The 22,628-nt window shown below is 42.3% G+C and overlaps 1 protein-coding gene across 1 annotated transcript; it reads left to right on the top strand.

Moving 5' to 3' along the window:
• The first annotated feature begins 18,772 nt into the window (after positions 1-18,772).
• Positions 18,773-21,055, top strand: LOC130469592 (uncharacterized). The gene has a single exon (XM_056838969.1). It carries the CDS (start codon positions 18,773-18,775, stop codon positions 21,053-21,055), a length of 2,283 nt encoding a protein of 760 aa, XP_056694947.1.
• The last annotated feature ends 1,573 nt before the right edge of the window (positions 21,056-22,628 follow it).

Genomic DNA, 22,628 nt, shown 5'->3' with positions numbered 1-22,628 from the left:
AAAACTACAAGTTGTGGATGAGCTCCGATGATAAAGCTGTGTGGACCGAGGCTAGAAATGGGGAGCCGGCTGAGCTTTTGATACCTCGTATTCGTGTTAAATATGAGGGTCCTGATTCTGCCAAACCTCGTACCTATGGTATTAAGACTGTGAAAGCTCGTCCTGATCGAAAGCGAAAGGAAGTTCCTCCCCGTTCCAGTTTCAGGCCTAAAAAGATGCCTAACATGAAGGGGCCTGCTGTTGTTAAAAGAAATGCAAGCTCTCGCCGAGATCGTCGCCGGAACAATGTATGGGTTAGGAAGGCTCAGCCGCCTGTAGAAACAGTGGCTAGTCTAGTTGATGATAATAATCCTTCTCCCACCATTGTCTGTGCCCTTGAGGCTGAGCGGGCTATAAATGAGAATGTTTCTGAAGCCTTGGCATCTTTGGAAGTTAGTGTCCAGGAGCCGGTTCTTATCGAGATTGATATTGGGGCAGTGCAGAAGACTGTGGGGGTGGATCCTGCGAACATTGCCCTCTACAAGACTTTATTTAATGATCCGGAAGAACTAGAGTAGTGTAGTTCTTGCTAGGGTGTAGGTGCCCTTTATTTATTTCAGTTGTGTTTATTTTTTCATTCCTTAGCACTTTGTTTTCCTTCTTATTATTTTTCAATAAAGGCGTATTTTATTTTTTCATTTTCATTTTTTTTGTTTCTCCTACTTTTTATATTTTTACATGTCTAACACTTTTTGCACAATTTATGTATGTTTGTTTTTTGATTGGACCGAATCCTTGGTAAAGATTGCCTACGCATCTTGTCAGAATCAGGTCGCGCGTAGTTCTGGCTAGAATAAGTTCTAGGATGCCAGATTTTAATAGATATGCCCTGAGGTGGTAGCATATTACTTAATCGGTCAAATGAGTGAAGTATTATCATTAATTTCGTCTGCCGTTTTTTTGTTTGCCGTAAGTCGCGTAAAAAAAGAAAATTCGACTACTTTTTGTATGGCTGTGGATACGTGCTGTACCCCCCAAGTGTTCATTATTTTTCCGTTATGTGCGGATAAAATGACGAGCACTTCTAAAAAAAATTTAGGCAGGCAGAGAGTTTCAACGCCCAGGCTGGGGCGTCAAAGATTTCGGCGCCCAGCCCTGGGCGCTGAAAATGACTTGGGCGGTCGTTTTTTACGCTTTGCTTCACGTTTTCTTGCGTTTCTTTTTACTCTCTTTTTTTTGTTTTAGTGCTTTGATTTTTGCTCGTATTTAAAATCAATTTTGAGGCTATTTCGGAGGCTTCTTTGACTGCTAGCGTGAGATGTATTTTTGTCCGGATTATTTTTTTCTATCCGTGACTCGAAACGGTTTTAAAAATGGATCGAGTTAGGGTGTGGAAGATATGGAAATCTTTGTGTAGGATTTTTGGGTGGATTGAGGTGCGCGTTGTTAGTGAAGGGTATGATGGAATTATGTTTTATGAATCTGTTTTTTGGTAACATTTGCATTGTTTTGGATTTTGATTTCCTTTGATTTCTTTGGGTTGCATGGATTGACTCTTGTGATAACACTGGTTGACTTTTTAGGTTTTTGGGGATATGAACGGGATGGTGCGGTTTATTTTGTGGGTTTCGGGAACTGGTTCCCATGGCACTATTTCAAGACCGAATGGGCCTCGTTTGTTGGGCCTTAGAGTGGGCCGCCTCTTTATTTTTGTATTTTGCAAGTACATTTGGTGTTTACTTAGTGTTAGAATAAAATTTTAGGGGAAATATTACGCCTTTATTAATTTGGAAAGTAAGGAAAACACACTGAAACAAACTTGACCTATATTCTAAGGGGTCTTAGGACCATCTAAAGTCTTTATTATTTTTCTACCAATCTAAAGAACTACTAGGCGCTTTTTACTACGGTGCTCTATGTGGCTAAAGCCTTGGGTTTAGTCTCATAAAACTTTGGTCCTTCACCGATACTCATCTTGAATTCTATTTCTTTTGCATTGACCCACTGATATGTCTTCACCCATCCTTTCTCGATCTCTTCTAGTGTTGATGCAGGAGCGATTAACCGGGTTGGATCGAAACCTTCATCTTGTAAAGCTAGGGTAGTCGTCACAGTCTCGTCCTCCATAGGCCTAGATTCGTTAAACAATGTCCATAGAGCCTGGTCGTCCAATATTTCAGTTGTTTTAGTCTTGGTGAGGTGGGGTGCCTCATCCAAGGTGTGGCAGTCATGGAAGATTTCAAATCCTGGTTTTAGCAAGCCATCCTGAACGAAGGGTTCAGGGAAATCACAGCATGGGTGTCCTTCTCCTTCCCGAACGAACATCCCGTTAAGGGTTCTTTGATATGGGGGAAGGAGGGTGCTTTGTTTGGCCTTGTTAAGGCGTAGCCTAGACAGGCGGTCAGCAATATCTTCCTCCGTTGGTTCATAGCCTAAGCCAAAGGGAGTATATTTGTTTGGTAAAGGATGGAATGTGCATTCCTTCTTCCTTATGCCCAATGGGGTTCCAGGGAAATAACCTTGAGCTGATGACTCGGGATGCATGCGGGTCTAGGAATGCTGGATCATAATCTTCGATGAACTGGATTGTTTCTTCCATTTGAAACCCGTAAAGGTCGTTTGCAGTTTCAGCCGTTCCAACCATAGTACAACTGACGTCGAGAGGAGGGGCGCGGATTTCTAGTATTACCCCGTTATGGTTAAGTTTAACCATTTGGTGCAAGGTAGAAGCCACACCTCCTAAGTCATGGAGCCAAGGTCGCCCCAAGAGGAGGTTGAAGGTGGGCTTGATGTCAATTATTTGAAACTCCGTGGTGCGTGCCACAGGCCCGGTTTGTATGGTGAGGTCGATTTTTCCCAACACAGGCCTTCGGGAGTTATCATAAGCTTGTACCCCTTGCGTGGAGGTTTGGAAGTCATCATTTCCTAGCCCCAAGCAATGGGCGGTTCGCAATGGGCAAACATTAACCGCCGAACCGTTATCTACGAGCGCTAGGGGGATGTTTTGTCCTTTGCATCCAACCACTAGATAAAGGGCTTTGTTGTGAGCACCCCCCTCTTTGGGCAAGTCTTTGTCAGTGAAAACTATGGCCTTTTCTCCTGCATCTCTCGTGACATGGCTAACCAGTGAGTCAGGTGTGATATCTATAGGTACTGAGATGAGGTCGAGTGAGCGAATAAGCTTTTCGCGATGTTCCTTTGAAGTACACATGAGATCCCAGATGGTAATTTCGGCTTTGGTTCTTTTTAGTTGTTTCAAGAGAGGATTTTCAATGACTTCCGCGACGGTGGTGTGCCGTCCATTCTCAGGAGTTTGCCTAACTGGGATATCGTCCATAGGAGGTGGGTGAATATCCGGTTGGTATATCCTTCCGGATCGGGTGAGGTTGTCGACCTCGGGCTCCTGAGGGGTGGTGTCAATGAGAGCATACCCGGGCCAAGTTTCAGTAAAGAGGTCCTGGCCCGACACTTGAGATAGGTAAATATCTTCAGCATCATCATCCCACACACCGCACACTTCTCTCTCGATTCGATCCATAGGGACCACAGCGGGTGGTGCACCTTGGGGCGTAATGTACACCGTAGGGTCGAAGTTCTCATTTTCTGGTTGGTCGAGAGAGATGTGACAAGAGCCGAGTGGGCTCTTGTTGTTGTTGGGTTTGCCAACGTTAGGGAGAGGTATCACTTCATCCTCTATCATGTCCTGGATCGTATGTTTTAGATTCCAGCAGTTTTCGGTGTCATGCCCATTTCCTTGATGGAATTTGCAGTAAGTACCTTCGACCCAATATTTGTTCTTGACAGGAGGGTGACGGGTGGGGCCTATAGGTCTCAACTTTCCTTGATTGGTTAGTCTTTCAAAGGCTTGTACCAAAGTCGACCCGAGTGGGGCAAACTTTCGGTCTCGGACCCATCTTCCAGGGCTTCTTCGGGCGGGAGTCTCCTCTACGGCATGGACTTCTTGGGCTTGGGATGTGTTGCCCCTGTTGTAGGTATTGCTTTTGTATGCGGGTTTACTTTGTATTGTTTTTGCGAGATCATCCTCGATCTTTATCCCACATCATAAACTCTTTTGAAAGTGTCAAGTCCCAGGTACCTAAGGTGCTGTCTGTAGGCCGGGCCCAGGTTGTCAATGAATTTTTGGACCAATTCTGTTTCGGGAGGCCTATTGATTAGCTGGGCCGCCTGATCCCTCCATCTAGCAAAGTAGGTTGTGAAACCCTCATTTTTCTTTTGGAAGAGAACTTCCAGCTCGCGCATGGTGACTTGAAAATCCATGTTCGACGAGTATTGCTTGATGAAGACATTGACAAAGTCTTCCCAAGTGGGGAAGAGCTTAGGGTCCTGGTGATAGTACCATTTGAGCGGCACAGGTTCCAAGGACAAAGGAAAGGCAGGTAAATACATGGACTTGTCCACGCCTTTCAAGTTCATGGCATTCACAAAGCTCAATAGATGATCACGGGGATTATCCGTGGCTTTAAACTTTGGTAAGTCAGATGAACTAAACTTTTCAGGTAGTTTGCCAGGAAAAGGTTCAGGATCGAGGGAGAAGTACTTGCTCCCCATGGTTTGCTGTAGGACCATTTTTTCAATCCTCTTCTCGTTATCGAGGTCGTTTTTGGCTTGTGCAGCCGCTAAGGCTTCGTTTTCCATTTTCAGTTGGCCCATGAGTCGGGTCATTTGAGCCATCTGCTCTTGCAATTCTTCGATGGACATGTTTGAGGGTGCGAATCGAGGTTGGGGAAGCGGAGATCCTTGAAATGAGGGATGACGGACGGAGCTTGGAGTCACTAAACCTGGTGTTGGCGATGTATCTTCGAGGCGTTGATTTCCTGATCGGCACCAAGTGGCAGGACCAGTCCTATGCATAAGATAAGCTAAAGTTTAGGTCCCGAAGTTTCAAGTATTACTTAGTCTAGACTTCGACTCTCTCTATTTGTTTTTCACTCTTTCTTTTGTTGGTACACTTTTTAGTTCTTTCTTTTGGTCATTCTTTGGATTTTCGAAACACTTGCCCGTGTGACATTCATAATTATTAGCATGTTCGGTTTTTGAGCATTGTCGTCGTAGGAGACCTAACAACGACGCAAAGAGTTATTAATTTTTTACGAGTCGCTTTTCAAATCGAGTGCTTTTCTTACGCCCTCGTAGCAATTCTTTTTACGAACGTTTTTTTGTGCTACGTATTTTCCTTTTGCGTGGGCACCGAGGCTGCTGCGCCTGACCAGAAGGCCAAGCAGCAACTTCAGCGCCCAGCGTAGGGCGTGAGAAATTCTGGTGCACAGCCAGGGGCGTTGAAAATGCGTCCCTGGTTGGTTCTCGTTTTTTGTTTGCGTCTACTTTTGTTTACGCGACTTCGATTTTGTGTGCTTGCCTAATAACTTCCTTTACGCGTTGTGCAGCGTTTGTGGGATTCGTTACAGGCCATCCCGAGCGTCGCTTATTTTTGTGGCGATCGTTCGGGTTTGCGGAACACGTGTTTCGGTATAACTCTTTGGCAAATCGGTTTATGAATGTTTGGGCAATTTTTAAGGTCGTTGGTTTTCTCTAGGATAGTTTGTCACACACAATCATATATTTCGCTACACATAACTAACATTCCATCATGAGGCAATAATAACATGTCATGTAGTTTATGATAGGCTTCTATGGGTAGTTATTTGCGCCTGGCTTGGTACCGCTTCTATCGTAGATCCAACACATGCCCCGGTCGAGGTAGTGTCTTCAGAAGACGAATTTCGCTCAAGAGGCCAACCCGCAAGTGCAAGCCAAGGGGGCATGCAGGCGAGAGGGACCTAATGGGCGAGCGATTGGGTTTGGGACGGGTGTACTACTAGCGAAAGTGTCGAGTGGACAACATTAGAAGCGTATGCACCCCCCGGTTGGCGATGGGTATCCTTAGTCTCAACTCCCGAGATGAAACACCAAGGGAGCCAAGATTCGTTATGCGGTTCTGCCCGTTCACATTAATATGCTGATTTTCAGGTCGTCCCAACTTGATTGGGAAATAAACGCGGGGTAGGATCGTTTCACGCTTCGGCTATTTTGATTACCTACAAGCACGAGTATTTCCTTCACTATCCCCAGCAGAGTCTCCACTGTGAGGGGGTCGAAAAAGCACGAGGCTAATGCGTGACCTCGTCCCTCGTGGGTGTGACGCTTCTTTTTGTCAAATCAAGTGTAATTGGATTTCCTGTGAGTTTACACCCAATTGACTAGTAATATAGGAGTCGCCATTCAGTTTTTAACGACAATGAGAAAAACTGACAAAACCCGGTTATCGTGACATAAAGGGAGTGCAATTATGTTTGACCACGACGGCCGTAGGTTCCCTTGTGATCCCTGGTGGTCGGGATCGCTCAACGTACACCCGCAGGGTAGAGATTGAGGGTTCGGGGGACTGTAACTATCGAGAGGAGTACTCGCTCTTCGATAACTCCAGAGGCAGGATATCCTTACTAGCTCAGCATAAATAATTGAAGGGACATGCGTTAACTATTAAACTAATCTGAGTTGATTTTATCAATATGCAACATATAGTACTAGATCGAACGCGATTATCTGATTTAGATTGTTTTAAGGGGCCTAGCATGATAATCCAATTTCCCAAAAATATCATATTTATTAAGCGTGATCGAACAATCAGATTTTAGTTAGTTTAACAGTTCATAAAAGGGGGAGGAAAGCAATTAAACCATGGAAAAGGGACACATTACGACGCACCCTTGAGAGGTGCGTCACGATTCTCAGAAAACTAACCACTTTGACTTTGCTATTTCTCCTTTTATTTAACGAATCTCAAATTATGGGACGGGATACGTTCTGTTCGATTTATGGATCGATTGCGACAGAACGCGTGATCAGTTTTGCAGCGTGAGGGTTATGCTTAGGGGTTTAGAGTCAATACTCAGAATAATAATTGTGTGTTGTGTGTTTTTTCACGTCGAACTTAAGGCCCTATTTATAGAAAAGAGTTCGTGGAAAGATAGAATTGCAGAACCCTAATGCACGAGGAATTAGGAAAAAACACGTACCAGGTATTTTCAGCGCCCAGGCCTGGGCGCCGAAGATTTCGGCGCCCAGAGCCAGGCGTTGAAAATAGGATCTGGGCTGTTTTTCTTAGTCAGATTCGGATTCCTAAAATCCGGAGTATTTGAGATTTAATTGAGTCCTTAGTGCGTATTAACCTTGTGACGGGATGCGTCTGGGCCCGTTACGAACTCTAGGCTCGTTAGGATTTTAATTAATACGTGACTCTTACTTTCGAATCATATTAGGAATAGGATTCTCTCGCAATTTCTATCTCATTTAGGATTTATGTTGGAGTGCAACACCTAATTCTGACAGGTTTCTATCTTTTATGACTTGCCACTTTTAACAACTACCCATTACGGCAGTTACTATTTTTAGCAGGTTTCCATAAATAGTAGGTTTCCATAAATAGCAGGTTTCGGGTGAAATGAAAAGGGGAATTGAGATTCGTTATTTTATAGGAGATGCGTTGTCAAGTGGAGATTTACGTTTTCATCATCGAACCTTCCTTTTCGGGAATGGGGACAAAAGTAGGTGTCTACACCGGGCAATATTTCCGATTCCGGTAATATTTCTATTTCCTTTAATATTTTCCGAAACGAACCATATTTCCGTTTCCAGTAATATCTTCAACTTTGATAATATTTATATTTCCATCATGAACCATATTTCCGTTTCTGACAATATCTTCATTTCCGGCAAATATTCTTTCTTTGCCTTTTGATGGTTTTAGCTACCACTGGAACCAACATCCATCATTTCCTGAATATCCATAATTAGAGTATTTACTGAATATTATATTCACCTAAATACTTGATCCGTTCACGTACTATATGTGTGACTCTACGGGTTCAGTCAAAAGTAAATTGTGGTATTAATATTATTAATTACACTTGAAGTGAAGTCGTCTCTAGGTAGGCATTCAGATCACTTGATCTCACTGAATAATTAACTTGTTTAATTAATACTGAACCGCATTTATTAGACTTAGCATTAAATGCATCAAATGCAAACTTGGACCAAGGGCAGTATTTCCTTCAGTTTTTGGGCCACTTCTTGAGAGTTCCATGTTATCTTCGTCCATTCGGTTCTTAGTCGAGTTCCTGACATTGGTGGAGGAGATGGGTGAGACCTGGAACCTTCCGCCAGGATGGCGGTCACTTCCTGCAGTTTTGTCTTTGTTTTGTGCAAAGAAGTTCTGCATTATTGCCATGACTGCGACTAACTGTTCCCTTGACGGAGCTGGAGGTCGGGAGACAATTGTGTGAGTATGCGTTGTTCTACCTGGGTTTGAGAGGACATGAACTTCAGATTCAGATCCGGCGTCTGAATGGTTGAGGTTCTCTTCCGCCTCGATGAGGTTTTCCATTTTGCAAAGAAAATTAAATGGTAGATTTTTCAAGTCTTTTGTAGTATCTTCCACACAAACGGCGCCAAGTTGTTCCGAGTATGAAACAATGGGCTTCAGATTGAAGGCCCTTTCATAATGTGGAAGATTTGACTTGTTCTTAAGTATTGTTTGTCCAAGAATACTTGCACACAAGTAGAATTAACTAGACTCGTGGGTGTTCCGAGGAAAGCCCCTCGGATGCCTAAGTAAGAAACTAGGCTCGGGAGTAGAGAAAGCTCTCTAGGTTAATTATGTGTGAAGGCAATAAATGAACGTACATTGATATATGCACTAAGGCGATATATTTATAGTATTTGTGTAGTAAATACAGCTGGGATTTATTACACAATGGGTCATGGGCCACTTTAAGAGGCGTAGAGCCTTGATTGAGGGAGATGAGATATGATGTTAGCCAAGTGGGCTATGGGTGCAGGCCCAATTTAGAGTCAATTGAACACCCAAACACTATCTTATCCTAACACATATAAAGGCTTGAACATCAATTACTATTCTTGTAACAGTTAGATTACGATTATGCCCTTATTTCTTCTTTGTTATACATTATGCCCTTGCCCCAATCTGTTGCCGCGTTCCCTTGCCATCAGCTCTCCCTCAGCTCTTCTCTCACAATCGGGTGCCCTAATTCTTTGTTTTGTTCTTCAACTCTCCCTCTCCTCTGCTATGACTACCTTTCTCTTCTTCGAACTTTACTCTCTCTCACCTTTGAGCGTCAAGATCTCCCATCAGCTTTATAACCGGTCCCATTTCTCCGATCAAAATATTTCACCAGCCTTAACTTCGGCCTCTGTCTTGAATTCAGCATCAAGACCCCCATCAAGTCTCCCTCTATCCCTAACTCTTCTATCTCATAATTTCCAGCCTTAACAAGGTGGTTGAATTTCTTGCAATATGTATTGTATTGTGTAACAAAAGGCTTTCAACTAGCGTTTAAAGATTTATATTAGACTGTTGAATTGTCCTATTTGTAAAAACTATGCAAATCTTATCTGAACTTTGTATGAAATTTAAGATGCTATTTTGGGGATCTGATGTGTATTATTGAAGTCTGTTGAATGCATTTTACAGATGATTGTGAGAGTTCAAGAAATTTGAGATATTTAAGAATTGTTAGAGTTTTAGAAAACGTTTAAATTGATGGCCATATATACTTTAATGGTTGCTGCTCATCCCATCTGTGACAGGAAATTTACCATTATCTCTATGCTTTTGATGCTTTTATCATCTTAAAGTATCTTATTGCAAGATGTCTACTCCTTTTGTAGCTTGTACAATCCTTTTTTTTCTCATGCCGTCACAAGCAGATGAAAAAGATCATCAATTATCCTACTTGCAGAAACACTTGGAAAATATCCTTGCCCTTCTGGCAGAAGGTGAAGTATCTCTGGTTAGTTGCAACACTATCCATTATATAGAGTAGAGTTGTTCATTGCTGGAAGCAATTATTCTCTCTTTTCTCTTTATTAAGTCTCTTTTGTTTGCCTATAGTATGTACCCATTTTTTGCAATTTGGTGTAAGTAACATTTGGTATTTACTTGCTTTCTATGTGCCAATTGTTTGAGAATTTGAAATCAAGGTTTGACTAAGTTAGAGTGCTACCAGAACAATTAGGCTGGAGAAGGTGACATTAGAGATTGAACCACTTCCAGAGAGAACACATATAACACAGGATTTTTGGTGAGAAAATGATAGAACCTTCATTGCAATATCCTGATGGCAGGAGAAGGGGAAAAAGTCAGTAAATAATCAGAGATAATCGCTTGTTCAAGCAGGGCTAGATATGCACATAGCATAGAAAAAGATACAAATCCACCAACATATTAAAAGCAATAAATGATAAATGATAAGAGTTCAACGTAAAACACTTGTTCTAAAAAACTTACTAGGGTAAAAAACAAGTTGTAAAATTCAGAGGTCTTAGGAACTTTGGGGTCTTATAGTCACATTTTCTTCCCAGAAATAACACTCTTTTGGTCACTTAAACTTCTATCTGAATATTGCAGTTAGTTCAAGATTTAAATCACTCCATTGCATTTGCAGTTATCCAATGAAGAATGGGTGTAAAAGTACAAGTGTAGACCAACCACTCCAGAGACCGCAAAAAAGAAAAAAGAAAACCATTGAACTACTTTATTTCTCTTGCTATTCTATGATGACTGATGATGCTTTGGTTCCTCAATGCCTACTTTCACTGTAAATGTTATCCTAAGATTGTCAGATGTCTATGTATGCTGCTGATATATTTTTTACAGAAATTCTTAGCCTAAGTGATATTGAAATTGAAGTTATCTGTAAATGCTTGTTCTGTCGGCTATCCCTGCTTTTAAAATACTTAAACTCCTCATAAATCCCCATTTTGTATCTAATTAGTGTATGCCCTGTCGGTTACCGTAATAACTGTTTCATCATCCATCTGCAGGAAATTCCTACATATGCCGAGCATGGTTATTCGAACATTATATTCGTAGATGAGCTGAGGCGGACCGCAAAGAAAAGAGAGCTGCTCAAAAATCTGCGGTGGAGGGTTTCAAGCAATTGTTAGAAGAAGCAATGGGTATGATATAATGTTGGTTTGGCTTGACTTGTGCTGCAACTACTGTCAAGAAGCGGTGTAAAGAACCCCTCCCCCTTTTTATTTACAAAGGAGGGAATCGAGGGATCCTTTGGTTGTTGATTTGATCTTCATGCATGAAGTTTTCTTACTTGGAGTTTTTTATTTTTTTATTTTTTATTTTATTTTTGTTTCTATGCAGGATATTAGAAGATATGGGTTCATGATCAGCGATTTCGAGGCCTTAGACCGCAAGGATTTAGTAGGTTTTTCTCAATGAGAGGTACGAGCTCGTAATTATGTAGATTTTATGCGATCACTTTATGCAATTCGTAATTGTATTTATGTGTTTGGAGATTAGTATATAACTGAACCGGGGGGGAGTACACCAGAAACCTAAATACCTAATAGTTGGAACTAATGGAGTTCAAGTGTATAACTGATTAAGTTACTCAAGATTTTCATATGGACATCTACAGAGTTCCTAGAAAACTTACATATATAATTGTATGTAAAAACAAATTTACGGCCAGTTTTAACCCTTAGTTTCCTCTTAGATCATTTGAATTTTTCATCATGGCAAAGGGGGTTTCTAAGAAGTGAAACAGTTTGAGATGAGATGAAGAAATTAATAAAACTTTTTACGTATTATTGGTTTACAAAATCGATTGGAGGAAGCTGTTTGCTATACTAGCAATTGGTTTACAAAATCAAAATCTATTGAAGCACTTTTGTATGCTAAAAAGGACTTGAAGAGTGCTCCATTTTTTTGTCAATGTTTCTGATCTGTTTAAGAATGTCTCTATCTTCAAAACTCAAAAGGTATGCTCATGTCCGCGTATTGTAATGAAGCACTTGTGACTTTTCAGCTTTGTATCCATAGAAATGTGAAATCATTGAACGATTAGGTATTTAGGTTTGTCGTGGCATCATCGTTCATTTCGTCAAATGCATCATGAAGTTTATGTGTTCTCTGAATTTTTTCCCTAACACTAGATTGAGCTTTGTTTCTTGCTTGACTCAACTAATGTGATGTATATGATGCCCCTGAGTACTTGTTAGGAAGTTAAATATTTGCGTAGTTCTCCTAGCCGTTCCTCTTTTCTCTTGCTTGGAGGTGACGGAAACCATGATTTTAGTATTGCGCATTCTGATGGTAGAACTACATCCATCTAGCAATCTTGGATATCTTATGTCATGTTCGGGATAAAGGAATGAGAGAAGTAGATTAGTTAAGCCTATATAACATCTTGCATCCTAACTTGTCAATAAAAAGTCGTCTACTCTCTAATGTTTTCACAATCAATTTTAGCAGTTATGAACTGACAGAGCTCATACTAATTAAAGTATATGTTTATCTGGATGGAAGTTCACCAATATTTCATGAACCACATGTTAGCGGAATTTATGCGTCTGAACTCTCTGAAGGATGGTTTACGAAGCTGTTAGAAGGGAACAAGCAGTTTGTTACCAGAGATCTAGAAAAGGCTCATTTGTTCTATCTGCCATAATTATATAGTGCTTGTCAACTACAGCAAGCAATCACTTACCCAAAAAAAAAAACAGCAAGCAATTTATGTACAAGGATCACATAATCTTACCTCTCTTTCTCCTTTCATTAAAAAACTATGTAAACTTGCTTCCACAGAGTATCCTTTCCAGAACCACACTCATGGATCTGATTTTCTTGTTGCTGACATTTTAATAAGCTTATCAAAAGAGTCATGTTGTAGTTTTGCTTCCCTCTTTAATAGCTTGACGTATTGATGTACGCGTTTAAATTGATGCGATTACAATCCACATTCTCGAATATATTCAGTGAATGTTCAGATTTCCGCCATTAAAGGTGTGATATCAATTTCACTTTCATGATTATATGATAATTCTTGTGATTTTTGGACCGATTGAATTTAACTGTATTTTGGAGCAATTATTTGTATTTTGATTCAATTTCGTTCTTAATTTGTGTTTACAATCGAATTCTATCATGTTTTCTGAAATTCTATTGTTCAAAATTCATATTTGTGAATTCAATTGTCTGGCGCTCGATCATTTTGTTCTTTGATTCGACTCCGTATATTGAATGTTTTTGTCTTTTTCTTTTTTATTAATTTCAGATTGATCATATTATATCTATTTGAGCTATGGAATTGGAAGTTCATCATTTTGGGTATCATCATTCACCAAAGCCGACTAGTTTTTCTATTAATATGTCGGATGTTTAATGTTGAATAATTGTTCCTTGTGTTTTGAATAATTATATTTTAAATGTTTCGAACATTTGTTCTTTTTGTTCTACATAATTGCTTCTGTTGTTCTGAACAATTATTTCTGATGTTCTGAATAATCTTTTCTGTTGTTCTAGCTGAATAATGTTTCTGATGTTCTGAATAATTGTTTTTGTTGTTTTGAATAATTGTTTATGTTGTTCTGAATAATTATTTCTGATATTCTGAATAATCCTTAAATCGCACGCATGATACTAAATGGAAAGAACAAAAAGGGGCAGAGAGAGTAGGAGTTAGAGCATTACCACTCTGCCCAATTTCTCTCTCCCTAACAATATTTCTCATGGGAAAAGTTTTTTTTCCAAAATTGTATCCCACTCATGAGGAAAAGAATACTTCCCCATCCATCTCTCTTATTTATTTCAATCCATCTTTTATTTATGTATTTATTCATGAAATTACTCACTTGAGAATTAAGAAAGAAGAAATTAGAAAAATAAAGTTTGTAAAATTATTACAAAATAGATGTCTATTTATAGATCACGAATATTAAGAACATTGTTATTTTTATTTTATTTTTAAAAAGTATATTTTTCAAAAATATCTGTTGAAAATTAGAGGAAAACATAACTTAAATGGTATCATTGTAGATGCCATGTGGCATGATGTTTCTGGCTGATTTCCTTCTCCAAACGTTGCTTCATTCAGTGCACAAGTGACGTGTCTTAGAAGATGCTAGGGAAAAAACGAAGTATAAAACATACCCCGTTGTGGGACTCGCGTCACATGCATTTGTGTTGCATGAGGAGATTTTAATTCTCCTCATCTTGTGAAGAGATTTTAATTCTCCTCATCTTGTGAGGAGAATCCAGTTTCCTCACACGTTGAGGAGATTTTCCTCATGAGTGTAGCTTGTGAGGAATGTAATTTGAGAAAATAATTCCCATTGAGAAAAAGTTTTCCATGAATGGCAATGCTCTTACAATGTAGTTAGGACTTGTATTGAGTCAATGTTTGGTTGGGTTTTAGGTACTTATACCCTCAAAGGGTTCTAAGTCCACGATCTTTGACTTAATAAATGCAAAATATAAAATATTTATGAAATTTATTATACTTCACTAAATTACCCTTAGGCTAAACTACCCTAGGGCCATTACATACATATTTAAATTCTATAACAGTCTAAATAGTAAATACTCTAAAACATTCACATCCTATTACGAAGTTAAGCATTATGAAAGGGGTGAAAAGGTTTAGAAGGGTTGTGTTTATAGTGTAAGCTGGTAATGCAATTGCACGTGAAATAGAGTTAGAAATCGAGCAGAACTGTCATTCCACGAGCACTAGAAATTTCCTAGTGCACGGAAATTTGCGCGCGTACACCAAGCTTCGTTTTGCGTTACAAATATTAGAATTTTTTTGTTTCAGATGTTTCCTAGAAAAGTGTGTATCTTGTGCTGTAGCGCAAAGATCCCGTGCAAGAAAATTCTAGCGTGGGGGGATTTGTTTTTGCAGCCTCTGTTAACTTGGTTTTAATTTGGATTTCTATCTTATTTCACAATTTCACTTCATATAGAGGATGTGTTAGAATGAAATTGTGTCTTTATACAAACTCCGGTTAACCCTAAATGATATTTATATTTACAAGCTACTATGCTTAGCAGTTACTATTTTTGGCAATCACTATAATTAGCATTTTTAGCTCCGGATGACATGTTCAGTGAGTCAAGGGTCGTTTGTCTCTTAGTCGGAGTGTGTTTGTACGGGATCATATCCAGAGAGGACAGAACATCAACAACAGAGCAAACCCTGACACCCAGGGCACACCCAAGTCAAAGAAAGACTCTAAACCCCAAGCCAAGTATATACAGCCCAGACAGATCAAACCTCCCCAGATCACGTGTAAAGACACAGAGCAGAGCTAGGCAAGGCTGCATCAGTCCAAGAAGGGACCTGCAGGCTAAACGACAACGACAAGGAATAAAGTACATCGCCGTCATACACGTGGCGGCATCTAAGTAGGCCAAAGTACAGAATAGTACGCCTATAAATAGCACCCACATCATTCATGATGGGACACATTCTTACACACGGTACTTGCTCCACCTTCTCTCTATATTCCCTCTCTAAAGACTTCTTATCTATTTGCTGACTTAGGCATCGGAGGGGGTTTCCTCGGTTAAACCCCCGAGGTTAGCTCACGTTTGCTCTGCTTGACAGGGCCAAGGCACTCCGGAACGTCCTCCCAGTTCCACACTCGGAACAAGTGGCGCTAGAAGGAGGGGACTTCCCAGACCTTGCCTCTAAAAGACCTACCCTCCCACAAAATGACTGAGTCAAGCGAACCGATAATCCAGCAGATAGAACCACCCACCTCTAGAAACAACCAGAGAATCACAAACGTACCTTTGTTCGGCATGCCTCAGAGTCTTGGTCCGCCAAGAGAGACACCACAACCCAGAGCTATGGCAACCCCCAGCCAGGGCCAGGGCATCCCAGTTCCAACCAGTGCCTCACTAGCACGGTTGGGGGCACAGTTCTCACCCGACCAGATGCGCACAGCCATAGAAGTCCTGACCTTCCTTACCCAGACAACACCGCAAGCCCAGGTCATGAGGACAGCCCCAGAGGTTGAGGTTGAGCAGAGGAGGAAACGTCCCAGACCCCAAAACAGTCCGAACGTCTGGAGGAGGAATCTGCAGCAGGAGATGGAAGGGGCTGACAGCCAAGAATATGAGGCAGAAAGTATCACGCCTAGCAGAGCTCAACCCAGAGCGAGAACCGAACAAGCACCCAGCCAGAGGCACCACTCCGGGTCAGGTATGCCAAATCCCACCCGAGCAATAGTTAAACCTGATAATTCCCCTTTCTGTGATGAGATACTCTCGGAAAAAATGGAAAAGATAAAAATGCCCACCTGCAAATATTCCGGAAAGTCAGACCCAACGAATCACCTCTCTGCCTTTGGAGGACACATGATGCTATATACCAACACAGACTCTATGTGGTGTAAGGTTTTCCCTTCCACTCTGGAGGGGATAGCACAGAGCTGGTTCGGTAAAATACCCAAGGGCACCATAACCTCTTTCCGGCAGTTAGCCATCTTGTTTCGCACCCAATATGTGGCAAACATTGCCAGAGAAAGGATGACAGGGGAGCTGATGTCAGTCATCCAAGGACCTCAGGAATCTCTGAGGGAGTACATATCCAGATTCAATATGGAGGCATCGAATATACCCAAGTTACAGCAAGAGGTAGCAGTCCTGGCTATGATGACTGGTCTGCGGGATGGAGAATTCAAGAGTTATCTGGGCAGAAAGTCATTCACAACCCTGGCAGAGGTACTGGGGAAGGCAAATGAATTCATAAAAAGTGAAGAGATTGGCAGAGCAACCTCACGACGATATGTAGCAAGTGAGAACAATTACGGTAGTCAGAGCAGAAAAGAGCCGTACAAAAAAGAATACCCGGACAAAAGGGAAAATCAGCAGCCCAGAAAAGATTGGCACGGGCAGGTCAGAGGAAGGGGTAGTGAGTTCAAAACTGAAAAGCGAGGCAAATTCAACGAATACACTCCTCTGGTTGCATCCAGAACCCAGATTTTTGCTATCAGCAAGGAGGATGAGAAATGGCAGAGACCACCGAAAATGTACAACAAATACAGGGACACGAAGAAGTACTGTGATTTTCACAAGGATCATGGTCATCTCACAGAGGAATGCACTCACCTGAAAGATAACATTGAGGACCTGATCCGAAGGGGGTACCTAACACAATTTAAGGCAAAGAGCTCATACAGCAGGACCTACGAAAACAGGGATGATGAGGGTCGATTTGATAACAGGAAGACAGAGCAAAAACAGAACCACCCAGCAGAGCAGAAGAGGTCGAATGATATACTGGTCATAACAGGAGGACCAGTCTACGCTGGTACTACAGCCAGCGGTGCTAAGGCCAGTGTGAACGAATTTAAACACCAGGTTAATTACCACAACTCAGGAAAATGGCCTGCCCCTCCAAAAATCCCACAGTGCACTTTTACAGAAGATGATTGTAAGGGCATAATTTATCCCCATGATGACCCAATGGTGTTAGCTCTGGATGTGGCTAACAGAAAAATCCATCGAATCCTGATAGACGGAGGAAGCTCTGCAAACATTCTATTCTGGCCAGCTTTCCAAGAGCTGCAGATTGAAGAGAAGCACGTAAAGCCAGTTAGCTACCCAGTAATTGGTTTCACAGGAGCAACGGTGATACCAGAAGGAATAGTTAGCTTACCTGTCCAAATTGGGCAGGGGAAAGATATCAAGGATGTCATGGTTGATTTCATGATAGTCAAGGTACCCGCAGCATACAATGCCATTCTGGGCAGACCATTTATTCATGATGCAGGAGCAGTGGTGTCTACTTATCACCTCACCATGATGTACACAACGAATGATAACAGATCAGCTAAGGTCAGGGGAAACCAAGAGCAGGCTAAGAGATGCTACCACACAGCCCTGAAACAGCCACCCAGACCCCCGCCCCTGGCAGAGGCAGACATTCCCTTGTCCAGAAAGAGAAAGAGAGCAGAGCGTAAAAAAGACGCACTACTGGACATGGAGAATTTTGAGCATCGTGAAGAAGGACTGTTAAAACCAGCCCCAGCAGAAGAAACAGAAGAGATAGAGCTGGAGGAAGGAGTAGAGGACAGAACAGTCCGAATTGGCACAGATATAGACCTTTCCCTGAGGGTAAATATCATCGATCTGTTGCGAGAGCACGCGGACATATTTGCCTTCTCTGCCGACGAAATGCCAGGGATTGATCCCAACGTCATGGTCCACAGGTTGAATGTTAACAGAGAAGTCAGACCGGTGAAACAGAAGAAGAGAGCTTTTTCGACAGAGAAGAATGTAGCCATCCAGGAAGAGATCAGCAAACTATTAGCAGCCAAATTCATAGAAGAGTGTGACTACCCGGAATGGTTGGCTAATGTTGTGATGGTAAAGAAAGCAAATGGTCAATGGAGGATGTGCGTAGACTTTACAGACCTAAACAGGGCTTGTCCGAAGGATTGCTACCCGCTACCCAGAATAGATCAACTGGTGGATTCCACCAGCGGGCATGCCCTGCTGAGTTTCATGGATGCCTTTTCGGGCTATCACCAGATCAGTTTGTTAGAATCAGACCGGAAAAAAGCCGCCTTCATCACAGACGCTGGAGTTTACAACTACAGGGCTATGCCATTTGGTCTAAAGAACGCAGGGGCCACATACCAGAAACTGGTAGACAAAATATTCGCAGGACAAAAAGGCCGAAACGTGGAGGTGTATGTAGATGATTCCATAGTCAAGAGCAAAAAGGAGGGTGATCACATTAAGGATCTGAAGGAAACTTTTGCAACATTGAGGCAATTTGGTATGAAATTAAACCCAAAAAAATGCGTGTTCGGTGTTAAGTCTGGAAAATTTTTGGGATTCCTGGTCAGTGAAAGAGGAATTGATGCCAACCCAGAAAAAGTAGAGGCCATACTCAACCTACCAGAACCAAGAAACATACGAGACATCTAGAGGTTGACTGGGAAAATGGCAGCACTCACCAGGTTCATCAGCAAGTCCGCAGACAAGTCTCTCCCCTTTTTCCAGGTGCTAAAGGGAAACAAAACATTTAAGTGGGGAGAGGAGCAAGAGAAAGCATTCAAGGAGGTGAAGAACCATTTGAAAAGCCTCCCAACCATAGCCAGACCAGAAGTGGGGGACATATTACAGCTATACATCTCTGCCTCCAAGAAAACTGTAGCAGCAGCTCTGGTAGTCGAGAAGGATAAAATCCAGCAGCCAGTCTACTTTGTCAGCCACATCCTCAACCCAGCAGAACAGAGGTACCCCCTGATTGAAAAAATGGCCTTCGCCATCATGATAGCTGCCAGGAAATTGAAACCATACTTTGACGCGCATAAAGTGCAAGTGTTGACTAATCAGCCTTTAGAGAAGTCATTGCAGAGGCTAGATACCTCTGGTAGACTCCTGAAATGGGCAGTGGAACTCTCAGAATATGACATCGAGTACAAACCCAGAACCGCCATAAAAGCACAGGCACTGGCAGATTTCATTGCAGAGGCATCATACGAGGAGGAGGAAGAACCATTGGGGACTTGGCAGATCTCAGTAGACGGCTCCGCCGCAGTCACAGGGTCGGGCGCAGGTATCATAATGGTGTCACCAGAAGGCAACATTTTCGAATATGCTATAAAATTTAAATTCAAAGCTTCAAATAACGAAGCAGAGTATGAGGCGGCAATCGCAGGAATCCAGATGTGCAAAGCAGCAGATGCTAAGAAAATAGTGCTCAAAACCGATTCACAGCTGGTGGCCAGCCAATATAGAGGCGAATATGAAGCCAGAGAACCGTCTATGCAGAGGTACTTGGCCTTGATGAAAGAAGCAGTAGCCCAGCTAGAAAGCTTTGAGATTCAACTGGTTCCCAGGGCAGAGAACAGTCAAGCAGACGCCCTATCCAAGTTAGCAAGTTCGACGCTACAGGACTTGGAAAGAACAGTGATGGTAGAGGTCCAGGAAGAAAAGAGCATTGACAAAAAGCCTGTAGTCAACTTCATTGACACTGAGCCACAGTGGTATGACAGTATAGTCTCATACAAGCTGGGAAGGGGCCTTCCCACAGCAGAGCAAGAGCAGAAAAAAGTAAAACGAAACGAGCATTGGTTCGTCATTTACCAGGGTAAACTGTACAAGAAATCATTTTCGTTGCCTCTGCTGAGATGCATATCAGCAGAGGAGTCACAACGAGTCATTGAAGAAATACACGAGGGAATATGTGGAAACCACATAGGCGGCAGGACATTAGCCTTGAAAGCTCTCAGAGCAGGATATTATTGGCCAACCATGGTAAGTGATTCTCAAGCATATGTTAAAAAGTGCGACAAGTGCCAGAAATTCGCCCCAGTGATCAACCAACCCTCTAATGACTTACAGCCAATCATCAACCCCATACCATTCGCCCAGTGGGGAATGGATATTCTGGGACCATTCACAGCAGCAAGCGGGGGAAGAAAATTTCTGATCGTGGCAGTTGACTATTTTACTAAGTGGATCGAGGCAGAGCCCACTAAAAGCATAACAGCCAAACGGATGAAGGATTTCATCTGGAAGAACATTGTGACAAGGTTCGGCATCCCAGAAAGTTTGGTCTTCGATCATGGAACACAGTTCGACTGCACTCCTATAAAGGATTATTGCGCTGAACTAAGAATAAAATTCGCATACGCATCTGTGTGCCATCCCCAGAGCAATGGTCAGGCAGAGGCAGCAAATAAACAAATCCTGGGAGCACTGCGAAAGAAGGTAGAAGATTTTAAGGGTGCATGGGCCGACCTTATTCCAGAGATCTTATGGTCCAACAGGACCACTGAAAAAGAAGCAACAGGAGAAAGTCCTTACAAACTAGCTTTTGGGGCTGAGGCGGTCCTGCCTGTCGAAGTGGGTCTACCTAGCTTTAGAGTGCAGTACTATGAGGAAGGCACTAATGAGCAGCGTATGAGGGAAGCATTAGATCTCTTACCAGAAGTCAGGCTGCAAGCAGAACTCAAGTTGGCAGCAAACAAAGAAAAAATGAGCAGGGCATACAACAAGAGGGTAAAGCACAGACCTATGCAAGTGGGGGATCTGGTCCTCAGAAGAACAGCTGCCACTGGAAAGGGAAAGGCAGAAGGAAAATTCTCTGCCAATTGGGAAGGACCTTACCAGATCACAAAAGAGGTAGCCCCAGGCTCATACCATCTAATGACGATGGAAGGAAGAGAATTGAAGAATAGCTGGAATGCCAACATGCTAAAGAAATACTATGTATAGACACAAGAAGTTAATACTATAACAAGGCAATAGAAGCCAGAGTAGTTCTTCACTTTTGTAATTTTCCACGCTTACAAGCATAATGAAAATTGGCCCAGCTACCTTCGATAAGAAGAAAGTGCGTCAGGTCTCTTGGAAAAGTAAAAGGTGAACGGCTAAAACTCGTAAAAAAAAAAAGGGGGGGAAACGCTACCCACGAATAACTTGGTCTGATCAACCAAGTTATTGGGTAAGTTTTTTCTCAACGAGATTTAAGCAAAAACTTTTCTCGAGCTTTGTCCTGGCCAAAGCCAGGACAATTCAATAATACGCAGCCAAAGTAGGCTGGAATAAATATGAAGATACTTTTTGAGCTTTGTCCTGGCCAAAGCCAGGACAATTCAATAATACGCAGCCAAAGTAGGCTGGAATAAATATGAAAATACCTTTTGAGCTTTGTCCTGGCCAAAGCCAGGACAATTCAATCATACTCAGCCCAAAGTAGGCTGAAGTAAACACAAAAACACTTCTCGAGTTTTGTCCTGGCCAAAGCCAGGACAATTCAATAAGGCACAGCCAAAATAGGCTGAAGCAAATGCGAAAACACTTCTCGGTTTTTGTCCCGGCCAAAGCCAGGACAACTCAACAATACACAGTCCAAAACAGGTCGAGGCGAATATAGAAATACTTTTTGAATTTTGCCCTGGCCAAAGCCAGGACAATCAAGCATGCAAAGTGGGTCAAATGGAAATATGGGGGAAACAAAACAATAAAAAAAATAGCAAGCAAAAAGCAACAAGGTAAAAGGCAGCATAAGCACGACGAGTTAACAAACAACGGGACCGGCGGCTATACCTCAAAAACTTATGCAATGTACAGCCCTACAAAAATGGCCACTGTTGATCAAAACTAAAAACGATAAATATTATCCCCAGAAACAAATTCTTACTCTCCACGCAGGGAGGACAAAAACAACCAGAAAAAATAAACTACGCATTGGCTGAGGTAGTGCAAGATGAACATGGGGACAGCCGCCTGTGCCATTATTGCCCAACATCATCTTCAGCATCAGACAGAGGCAATTCCCCAGGGTGAACATTTTCAACACAATGATCACGCACCCCATCATCTTCTGGCACCGCACCGCCCGCAGCTAGAGACGCTTGCTCGGCCTCCCTCTTCTTTCTCAAAAGCTCAACATGGAGCCCAGCCAACCAAGCAGCTTCGATTGGAGACCAGTCAAGATCAGGATGCTTTTCTTGCACTATTAGCGAAGCAGCCTTCCACCCGCCATCATAGCTCTGAGTGCGCAGAGCATACTGCTCATCTGACCGACGGAAGTCGCGAACGGCAGCCGCAAGCTGATCTTCGATGGAGTTCTGCAGTTGGGTCATCTCATTGTCATGAGACTGCTCAACAGAGAGAAAGTCTTGCTGGAGAGCCTCAATTTTCTGATGTCCGGTGACCAGATCAATTTGGGCCTGAGAAAAGCTAGCCTGCAGCTGATCACGCTCTTCAGTAACAAGCTTCAATTGATCATTAGCCGAAGTAAGACAGGTCGAAGATAACTCCAGATCAGCAGTGAGCTCCTCAA

Source organism: Spinacia oleracea, chromosome 3 (assembly GCF_020520425.1).
Source record: "Spinacia oleracea cultivar Varoflay chromosome 3, BTI_SOV_V1, whole genome shotgun sequence".
In the NCBI taxonomy this organism is placed as follows: domain Eukaryota; kingdom Viridiplantae; phylum Streptophyta; class Magnoliopsida; order Caryophyllales; family Amaranthaceae; genus Spinacia; species Spinacia oleracea.
Note: the sequence above shows the minus strand (reverse complement) of the source record. Positions and strands in the feature narration are given on the sequence as shown.